At 34.9% G+C, this 15336-nt stretch overlaps 1 protein-coding gene across 1 annotated transcript in view; it reads left to right on the top strand.

The window, feature by feature from the left end:
• Positions 1–10853, top strand: part of WDR60 (WD repeat domain 60) — a 33912-nt gene extending 23059 nt beyond the window's left edge. Inside the window, exons 14-23 of the mRNA XM_010563016.1 lie at positions 70–242; positions 790–952; positions 3352–3465; positions 4329–4390; positions 5443–5494; positions 6778–6838; positions 7131–7227; positions 7468–7599; positions 9133–9356; positions 10474–10853. Of these exons, the coding sequence (XP_010561318.1) occupies positions 70–242; positions 790–952; positions 3352–3465; positions 4329–4390; positions 5443–5494; positions 6778–6838; positions 7131–7227; positions 7468–7599; positions 9133–9356; positions 10474–10645 (1250 nt within the window). The 3' untranslated portion in view covers positions 10646–10853. The remainder of the gene's footprint in view (positions 1–69; positions 243–789; positions 953–3351; positions 3466–4328; positions 4391–5442; positions 5495–6777; positions 6839–7130; positions 7228–7467; positions 7600–9132; positions 9357–10473) is intronic.
• Positions 10854–15336: the final 4483 nt, after the last annotated feature.

Here is a 15336-nt window from a genome sequence, read left to right as displayed (position 1 = left end):
TTCATCTGCAGGGAGTTTACTTTTTTATTTATTGCTTTTTTTTTTCTTGATTTTTTTTTAATGGTTTAGACCGAAAAATATGCTGCCTATACGTCTCTCAAGTTCAGAGGCAGACACTACTTTCTGTTCATGGATTACCTGAAAAGGCAGGTGTTGGTTTACTGAACAGGAAGAGCATCATATGCGTTTGGAACATCTGGCAGCCCTCCAGTCCTCAGAAAGTTTTAATATGTGACTCAGAGGTATGTTTTCATAACATTATATATTTGCCCATTGAATAGAAGGCTTTATTACGTGTATTTTGTTTTCTTGTCTTGCTGCAAGATATGTTATTGTTCAAGAAACACATTTGAGCCTAGTGAGCAAAACACTATTCTCACTCCATTTTGTGCTCCAGTACTAGAATGTAGTGATGGTCATGGTGGTTTGGTTTTTTTTTTTTTTTTTTTTTTTTAATTTTTACGCCATTTCATGGTTGAAGAGTGAACAATGTGAAACAGCTGGTTCAGATGTTGTCAGGACTTCTCCCTACCCATCACTATCATACAGTTTAATCACCTCCTTCAGCTTTGTGGCAGTAGGTGCAGATTACACAATTGTCTTGAAAAGGGAAAGCCTACTGAAAGTCTTGTATCCTACTTCCCTTTTCAATAAATTGTCCTTCTGCTGAAAACACTTGTAATCTGTCTTTTCTGGATTTACATGCTTAGGAAGAACAAACATATTCAGGCTTATTAAATCATTGGCCTTTATCATAATATCAACATGCATATTTTTACTGCTTAACAGGTGATATGTTGCTGCTTTAGTCCCAATAAAACAACATTAGTTTTTGCTGGAACAATAGATGGTTCATTGCTGGTGTGGGATCTTCGAGAAGACTCAAGAATGCACCCTCATATGGTGATCAGTGAAATTGACTGGACATTTAGAGTTCCAACATTTTCCACTGGTTAGTATCTATGCATTCTGGTTAGTCATTTTGTAGGCAGTGAAACAATTCCACTACTAGTTTTTCTAAGAACACATTTTCTCAGTAGCCTAGTTTAGCCAGTTCAGAGATTATATTTAGTCTACTAAAAACTGCCAATCAGTAATAGCTGTAAAGAAATGTAAGCCAGCTCAATATGCATCAGGCTGTGAGAATAGAGGTGGACCAGATGTAGAACCTAAGGGGCATTGTAACATTAAAATGGACTACTGAACTACTACTTCATCTGAAATCATTAGCTTAGTCAATTTTCATCATTATCTCCCTTAATATAACCTACATTTCTTTTTTTATTTACATCTAAACACACATATTGAGATGTATTTAAAAAAAACCATGAAAGTAGTTTGAGACTGTAAAACACAGTTTTTCAGATGTCATTTAAAGGTCGCAATCTGTACAAATTGTCACCTAAGTCTTGATGTTTCTGTGAGGTTGCATGCAAGATACATACCCAAGTGTATACATGCATAACCTCTGTTAGAATCAGTGCAGTGCTACTCTGGGGCATCTAGAGAGCTATTCATCTCATCCTAATGTAGATATCTGTATATGGTTAGCTGGTTTGATTGTATTGATTAGATTTAGTTCACTTACAGATACTATACAGCTGTCTTATATGTAGATACCATTTTAAGTGTCTTAATCTTTGGTCTGAATCTCACCCTTACACATTTCTAAAATTCCACTTATGTAAATTTATCATTTCTGAATTCTATCTAGATACACTAAAAGTTGAGTCAGGATTGTGTTTTTTTAATTGCCAAATTATCAATTATCGTAGCAATGTAAGATCTAGGAATTTCATATTTTCATTACATATACAACTGTCTTTTTTTGATACTATTGGTTCAGCATATGTGGGGATCACATCATTGGAAACAAGTGCGTTAAGGCTAAATGTCAGAGGTGATCTATATAATGGAGTAAGTTGAATTCTAACTTCCATAGTCAGCAGTCAAATTACTTTTAGTCTTTTGTTGAAGGGATTCTGAAGCTGTGACTAAACTTTGGGGCCCAAAAGCTCTCTGGTTCGATATCCCTAGAAATGTATCAATTGCATGTTGGAGCAAAACCTGGACATGCATTTTTCTGCCATCCAGCTTGTCACATGAGCAAAATCTCTAGCACTGGGGCCAGTGGAGAGCTATAGCATGCTCTTTCCAGGTTCTTAATGGCAGAGAAGCACAGCTACAGCCTAAATTAGTCTTGCATACATATTGGGAAGCCAGAAGAAAGTTTACTTTTCAACAGTGGTAGTGGATGACCGCCTTTCATCCTTCAACATTTTCTTGTCATTGCATTTCTCTTTTTTTCTACACTTCTGATCCCTTAATATATGATCAAAATAACATAGGCTTTTGTAAATTTTCTTACAATCCATGGATGACAAATTCAAAAGTTACAGGAGTTTATTTAGGGCATATAACTGACATACTAGAAGACGCAATCCAAAGTACTTCACTCTGCATTTGAATTAGTGTATGGGATCCTTACAATTTTGTGATTCTGATGGGAATAAATGGATCTTTATGCCTATTACCAATGTTTGTCATTGCAAATTTAAATAGAGGAGAGCAAGTCATTAATCTTACTGAAGTTTTCAATGTATATAGTTGTATGTTGAGAGACTGGGAATGAAGTGTACTTACCAGCAGTTTGACCCTTGATTTGTCTCAATCTTAATTATAAATTGGTGCCATTTTTCTTGGCATTCTATTGTACCCTAGAGTAAAAAAATAACACATAGCAATATTTTTTAATAATTTTATTATTGCAAAGTCCTGTATGTATTTTTCCTATTTTTTGTGTGCAGGCAGGTGCTACCATTTAACTTACACTGAGGAGTTACTATTTTTCTAAAAAAAACACCACACATGCACAAAGTCTTCTTGTTCACAAATGTATCTAATTGCAGTAGCCATGTTACAGTAAATATTAGTTGGTTGTTGATAGACCTTTAATTTTGTTTAGTAGATCAAAGATACTTGGTCTTGTGTTGCACAATGCGCTGGTAGTCAAATGTATGTATACAGTTTCATGTAGTTGCTTATATAAGCATTTTTTAATGCTGTATACTTAGGAAGCTTTATGCCTTTAGTCTTAAATGAGATTAAGTTCAGTGCACAGAGCAAGCCCAGAAATCAAGAGTATCTGACAAAGAATGCATATTGAAATTGCTCTAAATATACATTTATTTTGTATTTGAAACTTTTACAAAGTAATTCTTTATGAAGTTATTATTTGCCATTCTTTCTTTTTAATCATCATTCTTCCATAAACTGAAAAGTGATTAGGGTTTTTTTGTTGTTTGTGTTGAAAATAATATAGTGTTTACTTTTCATTATCCTTAATTATAGACGGTATTCTAAGCTCAGTAAACCACACGTCTCCTATACTAGGAGTGGAACCTGTCTCAACCTCTCTCCACGCTGATCAGAACTATCGGTTCTCAAGCCTCTCTTACCAGGAGGGTATGTAAGCTGCTCTTCAAGGCATCAATATGTCTGAGTCTTTCTTTAGGTATCTAGTGAAACAAATATGTCATAGCCAGAATCCAGTTTATTATTCTCTTCTGCCTTTTAAGTTGTCTGCAGTATCAATTGCATACAACATTCATGTTTATTTTCTGCTCTCATTTTTATGTAATGTTCATTCAGTGCAGTTTCACATCATATGTGGGTGCGTGCTTGTTGTGATGTCTGTTTTCAAGGCAGTATTTTGTTCTTCCATGATAAAACAAGTTATCACTCAAAAACTGCCTTTAGAGAAGTCTTAGTGTTCCTACAATGTCCAAAAAACCTTTATCAAAGAAGTGGAGCTACTTGCTTATATCTGAAAGCACTTAAAATATGTGACTGTACTTGGTGGTTCTTCCTCTGCCTGTTGCCTAATTTTTTTATGACCAACCTTTGCAAAGAAACTTTAATCCTCATGCCCCAAATTCTCAGACAGTGTCCTAGAAGAGACATTATTACTGTCATTGCAGATTTTCACTTTGAAATCCATAGTAGTCCAAAGAAATGTGCTGCATATTGCAGGTTTTACAAGATCTCATCTATTGTACTTTGTGTTCTGTTCCAAAGTCCATGCAGAATCCAGACATTTTAAAAGATGCAGACAGAGAACAGCTGCCTATCTGGCAGAACAAACTGAACATACTAGTTTCATGCTTTTTTCTTCTTTGGTAGAATTAGGGCACTTTCCCTTTTTGTGCAGCTGAGAGGATCATAAAAGTTTCAGAGAATGTATTAACCTGGAAATGTTTCAAATCCTTTGATATTGTTCAGGATGAAGGTCAGTGTATGAATATAAATTGTTACTATTCCTTCCATAGAAATGTCAAGCCCTCCATTTCAGATAGCTTCTATGGATGAAAATGGAATCCTCAATATGTGGGTGAGTAATATATGTATGAAAACAGAGAGTATCATGCATTAGAATAATAAAATGCTTCTTCAAATATAGCAACCCTAATCCAGGATTTCTGTAGAGAATTTCCTGCTTGAAAAATACAGGAACACTAGCCATTCTGTTGGAATTCTCAATATTTTTGACCTGACTCCCTAATGCCATGATGCAAAACTATTAACAGGAACATGAATTCATGAAAACAGGCAATCAGTAGTTCTGCTTCATAGGAATACATTCACATATTTCTATTAATTGAATAATAGATGTCAGTCCTCTTTCACCCACCTACTTTATTTTATTTGAATCACAGTGGTGTCAGAGACTGTACTGAGAAATGTGAGAAATTACATTCATAATTTATATAGAACAAATGTTCACGAGGCAAAATGTGAAAATCTGTGGATAAGATTACCCTGCCTAAAATATGACAGGCAGGTAAGCACCAGGTCTGTTGCTCTTAATTACTGTTCTGACAACTCTTCTTCCTATGGATGTTTTCAGTCTTTTTCTGATGCAGCTTTGGCCCTGCTGCTGAACCTGTTGTTTGCATCTGAATTGATCTTGCTTGAGGAACTGAATGGCTCAGTGAATAATAAGGGGATAAAAGTATTTCCCTTCTGTATCACTAGTTAAGTCCCTTAAAGCTCTAAGTAACTATAGTAGCAACAGATTCAGGCCAAATGATCTACCCTTTCTATTTCATGAACAGTGAAAAGCACAGGAAATGTGTTACAATTTCTTATTTGGGGGGGTTAGGGTGGGTTTTTTTGTGACCAACCAAACCAACAAGATGCCAACTAGCGATGAAGTGTAGAATGTAACTTCCCAAGTTCTGCTTTCCAGCAGGGAACATCCAGCAGACATGTGAAGCTATTTTTTTAGCATTGTAGGCATTGACAGCAGATAGGGAATCTACCTGTAATCATTGTAATGTTAGACCTACTTAGCTAAACGTTCCTTTAGAGTTATGTCATACATTATTACAACTAGTCTGGTAAATATTTATTGCTTATTAATGTTAAATATTGACTTTTCAGGTAGTTGTTGAATTACAAAAAGTGGATTTAGCTGGTTCACAAACTGATTTAGGTGAGTACTGTACATTAGAGGTAGAATAAAGTGCTTGAGTTTTGAGATTATGAAGTTAGAAGAGAGAGGAAGACTCAGTGATGACAAAAAAAATGTTTAGAAGAAAGCAAAATCACTGAGGAAAAGATTCGTTCTGAATAGGACAAATATCTGATATTTGGGGGTATTGGTTAGGTATCATGAGAGTTATTTTCACTGCTATCTGAAACTCATCTGCTAATTCTGTATTGGTAATTGCCACCAGACAACCACATTTCTTATAATGTCAAAGCAGATTTCTGTGTTCTCAACAGCTTTTTTTCCCAAAGAATATGAGATTTTATGTCCTTCTTGGACCTCCTGTTCTTTGTTTAGTTTTAACCAAATCTGTTACAATGCTTTTGTTGTTGCCCATATCTCCATTTTGCTAATTGTCCTGCAATTTCTTTTTTGGGTACGATACTTAATTTAGTGTGAGAAAAAAGTTTCCATGAAAAAAGTAAAAAACAAAGTCCATTCAGCCCTTTTTGAGTTATGTGAATGAAGAAAATTAAATTTTTTGTTCTTTGAATAAATTTAGACTTACACACTTAACCTAACTGGAAAAGGCTGTGATTAAAATCCTGATACATTTTAAAATACATATATAAACAATGAAGTAAAGCTACCAAACTAGAATTTTTGATCAGTTTTCTAATTTATAAGCTCATGTACAATGTCTGGCTATATTAAGCTGCTAAAGCTGGGTATTATGTCTCTGGAGAGGTATGTTCTTAAGCTACGGTTGTGTGTTGACACAGTTTTAGTGCCACCAGCATTCATTTTTTTCCTCTTCAAAAAGTTCTTTTGTTTGAAGGATTTGAATTATTTATGTTATTCTCTAATAATAAGTAACGTAGACCAACTTTATGGAAGCATTATTAGAGTCTCTCATTACTATAATTCATTGTCAAAAATCTAAGTGTCATAAGTGTGCATTTTCACAATTGATAGAATTGGGTTTTATAGAGTGATATTACAGGATGTTATATGCATACTGTAAAACTAAAACAAACATATAATCATGTTTCCCTCTGTCCTCTTTCTTTGATTTCTGTCAAAGATTACAACTCTTCAGATTTGATTTCTGAAGTAAATAGTCCTAAATGATGTAAGATTCTTACACATCAAAAGCTATACCTACAATAAACAATTTAATTATGAAATATCCTTTTACTTATTAGCTTAGGTTTTAATTTGATGATAGCACTTATTTAATGCAAAGTGCTTAAATCAGTTTAAATAATTATTTTATATAATTTTAGGTTTAATTCCTGGAGGGAAAGTGAAGTTAGTACATAGCTCTACTATGGAACTGAATAACAGGTAAGAAAACAGGGGCATTTAGATTTTGTATGTGTACCTCACAAAGCTAGTTTTTCCTAGATTTTATTAATTTGCTGTTATATAAGATATATTTAATATATTTTTATATATTATACTATATAGATATAAATATATGTTTTTATCATTTGTAGTTTGGGGGTTTCTTTAATATACACTTCTTCCTAGAGCTAGTCATAGACATTTTAGATCAAGAGTTTCTGTATGTACTTGCATAGCTTTAGGAGACAACTTCCTGTATTTATGTGATCTTTTACCATTATGTTTCTCCTAGCCTTTTTCCAAAGGATGTGCGCCAGAGAATGCCCCAGACACTGAGTATTAAATTTCTGTCTTCTAATCCTAATCATTTCGTTGTTGGAACAAACATTGTGAGTAATATGCTGAAATTCATCTCGTTATTTTTTGTTTTGCAAGCTGCCTCATTTACTTGGAATTTTACCAGTAGACTGTATGTAAAATTTATAATTTGAGACTATTATTAAAATTTGTTAGGTATTAAGGATCTTTTAAGGTAGCAGCTCTGTGAATTATTTAACTTTGTCTTGTAATACTGAGAATGCAAATTTTGTTTTGTTTTGTTTAATTAATTTTCTTTATATTGTTCATAGGGGCTGGTAGGCCACGGTACAAGACATGGTTTAAAAGTTTTTCCAAGGCTATTCAGACCCCAGGAGAGTGGGCTGAGATCAATAAGCATCAATGCAATTGATTTCTTCCCTTTTGGAAAGCCACTATTTTTGGTATGAAAACATTTTAGCATAATACAAGTTTCATTTTTTAATTATTTGCTGAGGGAGGATTTCTTATTTGACGTATTTAACTAGACATGATAGTTGATTTACCTCACTAATTCCAACCTGCCATGAAGGGTGACAACGAATCTTGTGTCCTGGTGTTTGAACTTTGCTTATGTAAAAGGTGCACCACCTGGCTCACAGACAGAAATGGCAATCTTGCTTCAGCCTTATAACTTACGCTTTGTTTCTACTGAAATTCAGCACTGCAAGCAGATCTTCTGCTGTTAATGAAGCCTTAGCTGTTTCTCACTTTTATCACACATCTCTAAGTGACGTAATCATTTTGGAGACAAAATAATCTGTACTGCCGTGAAATTAAGGTCTGTGAGGCAGCTGTGGGCATTCCCTGCTTTCCTTTCCACTCCACATCAGGTGTACCCTTGGGGTGTGCCTGGCAGTGTACCTTGTGGTCAGGTGTGTTCAAATCTGCCCTCAGCAGTTCATATTGTCACACCCACTGTTTTTATTTGTCTCCCTTGCGAAAGTTTATTCAACACAAATTGAATCTAACTTTGGTAGGATTTTCCATCTGCTTATCTTTGCGTATATTTGTACTTGATCCTCTGTTAAAAATGCTTTCTTTCTAAATTTGCCATGATTTACATGACTTCATTGGGATTGCCCAAGGTGTAAAATGAATTTGTTTGGCTACAGCGTACATATTTTGCGTCACCTCTGCGCAGTCAGAACTTTCTTTTACCAGTGGGGATGTTCTTACCTTTTTCCCAAATGCATTTGTTTAGAGTGATACTGACTTCTACAAGTTTATATCTGCAGAGTCCTTTTAAATGTAAGCACAATTTGCAGAGTCGCTGTAAAAAGTCATCATAATTTGAAAATTATAGGAAGTCTTCCTGATGTAGAGGTGGCCCAGTGAAGCAAGAATAAGTTATTTTCTGTTTTCATAGAATAGTTTCTTTTGTACCTGGATTAGAGCAAACTTGTAAATGTTATACCAGGCAAGACAAATGTTATAAGAAAATACCGGGAAGCAGTGATATCTGCCCATCTTTGGATTTAGTTGTTCATTATGAATCAGTTTAATATCATTATATTGTTAAGCACAGCCTGTCCTACTGAAAGTTATTCTCGGTTTTACAGGTTACATGTGTCATTAAGTAGCTATCTGACCTTGCCCCAATTCAGACTACTGTCAAGTTGCGCTGGATCATAGTATTAGTGAAGTTGATAGTTTGAGCACTTTTGTAAAAATAGGAAATTAGGACTTCAACCCAGGATTAGTGGAATAGATTACTCTAGTATGCTCAGTACAGAGTTACTTCTTTTGAACTCAAAATTATATTAGAAGTTGAAATCCAGATAGTCCATAGAGTGACATATGAGAGAGATATGCCACTTGAGTTAGATAACTGATTTTATTTATATGCTTTATAGTCTCAAGAATTGAATTGCAGTTTTTATCTTGCTTAGTTGGTTTTGTTCCCAGGAATTATTTTATTTTTGACTATGATACAGGCTGGCTGTTCAGATGGAAGTATTAGATTACACCAAATGACATCAGAGTATCCCCTCATGCAGTGGAATGACAGCACAAATGGCCGGCCGATTATTGCCCTGCAGTGGGCTTTAACAAGACCCTCTGTGTTTTTTGTCCTGGATGCATCATCTAATATTTACATTTGGGACCTTCTGGAAAATGATCTGTTTCCTGTGGCAAAGCAGACTATTCCATCAGAGAAGTAAGTACATTACATTAATCTCTTTTTAGCAAAATATTAATATTATTATCGTCTACATTTTGATTAGAGTTTGGATGGGTTTTTTGCTTGACATAAGATGTTCATCAGAATTTGCTTTTCTGACTGTATTTGTTAAGCTGTTGGAGGTGTTGAAAGAGACTATAGCAAGCTATATTTTAGTTTATCCTTATTTACTTATTTTATATAGTCTGATAAAGAAGAAATAATGTTAGTATAAATCAAAATCAGGTGTAGTGTTATCAGTTGGAACAGATGTCTGTACATGGAGCAGTTGCTGTTCATATGAAGAGAAAAATTTTGTTCCCACTAAAATCACTGGACTGTTTAAGTTCAAAGATAGTTTTGCTGGATCAGGATCAACCCCTAAAATAGGCAAGATGTTGGACAACATTTTAAAATCCCTATATATAGTATGGTTACCAATACAAAGAAATACATTGTGTTCATTGTCACAAAGTAAACAAGGATAGTTTTGGCTGGCATGTATTCACCAAGACTAACATCAGAGTAGTCTCACCATACTGTTCTCTAGTCAGTGTAGAGACCTGGGTATCCTGTGGATTGATGCAGAAAAGCAGTTTAATTTAGCCTTTCTGAATTATAGTCTTGAGGATTCTCTTTCCTCCCTGATGGGAGCCCTTCTTGGGAGACTCTGTCTTCCCTACGCTTAAGTTAGTCTTGGAATATCCCTCTAACTAAAAGTTTTCCTTGTAGCCTTGTAAACTATAGCAAAGTACTGCTAGTTTGGGGAGAAAATAATATAATTTTTAAAGTTGTTACACTGTACTGGAAAAATGCCATAAAACATAGTTCATTTTTACAAGCTTGAAATATTTTTAAGTCATGATTAGAAATTGATGATGGAATCCGTGAACAGGGGAAGAATTGCCTGTTATATTTACATTAAATGATTGCAACTGGTGAAAAGCTAAACAACGTGCTGGGACTTGACATAGTGAGGAATATTACACTGGTGAGCAGCAAAAAGGAATCATTTAGTTAACTATAAGTAACCTGCTAAAAACACGTTTGAAAACACCTATTTCTATTAATTTTGCCTCAATTAAAAAACACTCCCCTATTCTTTTTATTTCAGTGTTGTAACTATGGCTCTACTGGGAGAACCAGAAAAAACAAATGGATTGTTAGGCATTGCACTGGCCAAAGAATCTGGACAGATAGACATTCAATATGTAAAGAAGAAGTGGGCATTACGTCAGCCTGAGGAATCTGAAAAACTACATTTGATTTTATTGCAGTCTTTTTAGAAACAGTACACCTATCTGAGTGTACAAATTATTGCAAAATATTTAGATTATTTTTTACTGCAATTAAAAGATTTGTAATGTGGTTTTGTATTTGTATATAATTTGTATATATTTTAAAGAATATCAATTCAATATTTCAGCTGAAATGATATATTTTATCATAAAAATGACAGAACCAAATTTAGCATTATTGTACTTAAAAAGATGAAGTGTTATTTCATTATTGAAAGTACTCTAGATGTATATATTTTTAAAAAAATACTGAAAATATATTCCTATAAATTACACTGCTGTTTCTCATTATTCTGCTCTGAAGTAAATGAAAGCAGTCCTTTGTGTGGTGAGCATAAAGTTGTCCCTCTGTATAAGCAACCCAAATTTATGGAGATTTCTACCTCTGGGCCTTTTACACACTAACACTTGGTAAAACTTTCATATATCTACCTAAAAAAATGATGCAAACATATCAGAATACAAATTTACATCACATGATATCTTACTTCTGATTTTGACCCTGAAACTTTGCAAAAGGAATACCTGAATAACTACAGTTGTCCTGATTGTACCTGTTTGGATCAAACTATGTAAACAATATGCTTTTGAGGTTAACCAAAATTCTAAATCCTTTTGGATTTCCGATGTAAACCAGAAAATAATGAGCTGTTTAATCCTGCAAATAATTTCCAAAGCTCTTGTAGTGAGGAAGCGGATAGCTGTCTATAATACAATACTAATTTTTGTACACTATTGGTAAAGTTTGTACCAAGACCGAGCACTGAGAATGTCTTTAACTTTTGTAGCCTAACAACTTCTGATTTAAATATCACGAGGAAAACCATGATTAAATGAGCACAGATTCGTGGAAAAGAGGACAATTGGAAGACAATGTGTTCAGAATTTAGTGAACATATATTTAAGATATGTGCCGTCTCCTTCTACAATGGACTGAAGTAATCTCTAAATTTTAATTAATTCATTGCAAACGTTTTTCTGTGTAAATTGCTACGTAAATTGAACAAACTCAAAGTGGCCACATGATGGTGCCAAGTCACAGCAGTAAAAAATGAGTGCCTTATATAAACAATATACACCACATCAGGAGTGACTCTGTTGTAGTCCATTGCACGTTCATTTTTCCTCAAAAGCAGCAGCTGCAATCCAGAGAGCCCGATGAACTGTCGGAGAGAGGCATGTTTCAGGGACCATTTTCGCTATCCTGGTTCCCTGGTCAGCCATAGATTTTTTTTTTTTTTTTTTAATGTGCATATGACTCTCTTCATCTACATTGTTGGGTTTATATGGTAATAATATACACTACAAGTTAAATTAGAATAGCTTCAGTAATCCAGATAAAGAAGAAATGGCAGGTACTTTTTGCAGTAAGGTAGCAGAGCATCACTACTGAGACCCATAGTAAAAAACCAAACCCAAATCTCTCACTCTTTCCTTCTCAGAGAGACACACACTCTACCACTCCCTCCACCCAATTTAAGATCAAAATTAAGCTTTGAAGTTATAGCAGTCTTCTGAAAGAAATCTCTTTCTTATTGTCGTTTCATCACTTTCAGGACCTACCATCCTGAATTTTCTTACTGCACCCACTTCTGTACATGGAAACTGTAAGCAAAGGGTTGGTTTGTTTCTGCCTTGTGCTGTGTGCAGTGGTGGTGGGTTTTTTTTCCAATATACAAAAAGGAGAAAATAGTGTTAACCTGCACACAGAAGTACCTGTTGCTGCTTTTGAGCTGCTGTTGATAGGTATGCTTGAATTCAAAGATCCAAATATTTTAGGCTAGTTATGCTTGTACTGCCTGGAGAGCTCAGTGTGTCAGTTCCTGCACTGGGCCTGTGTTTCTTGCCTAAAAGATGAGTTTTCTCTCTTGAACTGCAAACTAATGTAATAATATACATGTATCCTGTGCTGACAGTTGCTGTTATGAGAATGTGAGGAAAACACGGGTAGAAGTTGCTGCTCTTTTGCGTGTTCTCTCATTGGGTAAATGCAGACCGCTCCATGTAACCTTAGCAGCTGGATGTATTGGTGTAATCATTTCTGAGCATATATTTGATCAGAAAAGAGGGAAGTATTGGTAGGCTGCAATACAAGAAAAGCGTTCCATGCATAAGGACTTACAATATTGTTTCAAATAAAATATTTAATTTTCCATTAGCTACTTCTAATGATCGTCAAGTTTATATTGTTAATATAAGATATTGGATTTTACACGTTCCATAAGAAAGCAACAACATGATTAATTAAAAATGAGACCCTGTATATGAAAGAAAAAAGTTCACTGTTAATTCCAAAGTATTTTCATATCCATATCATTTTTACTGGTAGCTCTGATATGTGTGCATATGCACACACATTCTGTTGAATGATCTTTAGATAGGACGTGAACGCTGCCATCATGAAACATTTAAAATAGCCCCAACAAATATATTTTTTCCCACCTGTAGGCAATTTTGGAATATGTATTCTTAACAGTACGAAATGTAGTTAAAATTAACTGACCCATATAATGGAGTCTTACATCATTTGAATGGTAAAAGTTAAATCACTATGCACCCATATTAATAACTTTTATAAAATATAACCTCTTGCTCTTACGCCAACAAATCCTGGCAGCAAGGCTGAAAAATTTTAAATATGCAGAATGCCAGAAAGTTTTGGATAAACTTCTGCTTTTATTTTCCACTTTATGAATGTGCTTTGAAATCCTTTTCTATTTAGAACATAAATATTAATATTGTTTTCATTGGATTTTGTCATCTCACAGATGGGAAAATGAAGTTTTCAGTAGCTGAATAATAAGTTAACTGAAGAACAGAATTCTTGAATCAGATGGCTGATTTCTTACAACTGTTTAGAAATGTTTTTATTAACCTGTCAGCCTATATTTGCTGTAGAGCTTGGGAGAACAGGAATAGCATGACTCTTCTTTTGTACCAGAACATTTCTTTTTAATTGTACTGAAGGTGACCGTCCTACCCAATGCAATTTTGCCTTAATTAATTAATCATAGCTGTCATTTAGTTAAGACGTGTTGAAGGATACAGGAGCATTGTAGTTCCCATAGCAATGAGGGAATATTCTACTAGCTGGAATATTTTTAGCAGAACACGATTTAAATCATGAAAATAGTTATTCTTTTTAAAGGCAGAGTTTTTCCTGAGGAGTTGAAAAGTTCATCTAGGTGTGTTCTAGGTGTAGAAATTGGCTGGACTAAAGCAAATGCTAAAGTGTCATTGAATTACACAGACTGTTGGAATAGGGCTATGTAAAATTCACTTAGGAAGTAACCAGAACTTGGCCATCAGCGGCATGCTTGGTGGCATGCAAACCAGGAAAAGTTATGAAAAGTTATACTGGGACAGGAAAATGGCTAATGAGCCATATTTTCATTGCTAGCTTAATTTCCAGTCAGGCTTAACCAGGATTCTGTTTATAGGCAAATGCTCGTTTGTCCGCATGTTTCTGAACCTCCTCAGCTGTGAGAAGGAAGATGGCAATTCCATTTACGGCTCCCCTTAAAAAAATCAGCTAACTTTTCTTTTACTAGCAGTCCCTGAAGGTTTCAGAAAGTGTATCAATAGGAAATTCTTACCCTAATTCCTGATGTAGGCCTCTTGCATTATTCAAACAGCTATAGGAGGGCCTATGTCTTGATGTTACAACATAGGAAGTGGTGATTTAGGTGCTACTGTGTGAAAACTGAGTAGCATGTGGAATTATTTATCCTTTTCTTTTTTTAATGCTACATGAAATACCCCACTGCAGCTATTTAAATACGGATTGTGTTTCAGACTGTTTTTTTACTCAGAGCCTCTTCAGCACGACAACAGAGTTTTCCCACTCACCTCTGGTGTGATAATCATTAGTGTGAATGGTGGAGAAGAGATATGGGCTGCCCAGCGCTGAAAGCTCGACATTATTCAGACTGTACTGAAGTTGAATAAATAAGATATCTGCCTGCTTCTGTGGAGAGAGACTGAAGACATCCTTACAGTGTCACCCAGGCCTTCCAGTTACCAACAATGTACTCTTTACAAAGGGGAAGAAAACTACATTGTCACTGTCTGATGCTTCAGCAACTGCAGTGTAATTCACAGCATTTGCCATTCTTTAAGCTGTTAAAACGCATTTTCCATTTGTGATCAGAAACGCATTTTCTTCGCAAAATATGGTTCATCAATCTCAGTGGCTTAGTGCAATGTGGTCCTAAGTTAAACTGACCTGTCACTGGCACGAGGGCATCAGACCAGACTTACAGAGACAGGCTAGAGTCTGATTGTTTGGTAGCATTGATGGGCTTGATTTTGAGCGTGAGGAAATCTGTGCTTTTTTCTTCATATTGGTTATTGGCATAGTGTCAAATACAGACTTAAATAAAAGCACTAACACTTGTACATAGTTAGAAAAATCTATATTTTTCATGGATGTAGCTTAAACTTTTTGACACTGTGCCATTAAACTGATGGAATTTCAGCTCCAAATAATTTATATCCTATTATAAATTAAAGTAGCCTAAGCACTCTGTTTTCCAGTTTAACACTGGTGCAACCCAATTCAAAACAGTGATGATCCCCTATTAAAAGCTGAAATAAAGCAATATTGTAATAGCCTATACTACCCATTGACATTTATAACATGATTATTTTTCACCTTCAGTTGAACCCTTACTTCTGTT

This window comes from Haliaeetus leucocephalus, unplaced genomic scaffold (assembly GCF_000737465.1).
Source record: "Haliaeetus leucocephalus isolate CR32 unplaced genomic scaffold, Haliaeetus_leucocephalus-4.0 Scaffold0, whole genome shotgun sequence".
In the NCBI taxonomy this organism is placed as follows: domain Eukaryota; kingdom Metazoa; phylum Chordata; class Aves; order Accipitriformes; family Accipitridae; genus Haliaeetus; species Haliaeetus leucocephalus.
The sequence above is the reverse complement of the archived record's forward strand: the minus strand, read 5'-3'. Positions and strand labels throughout refer to the sequence as shown.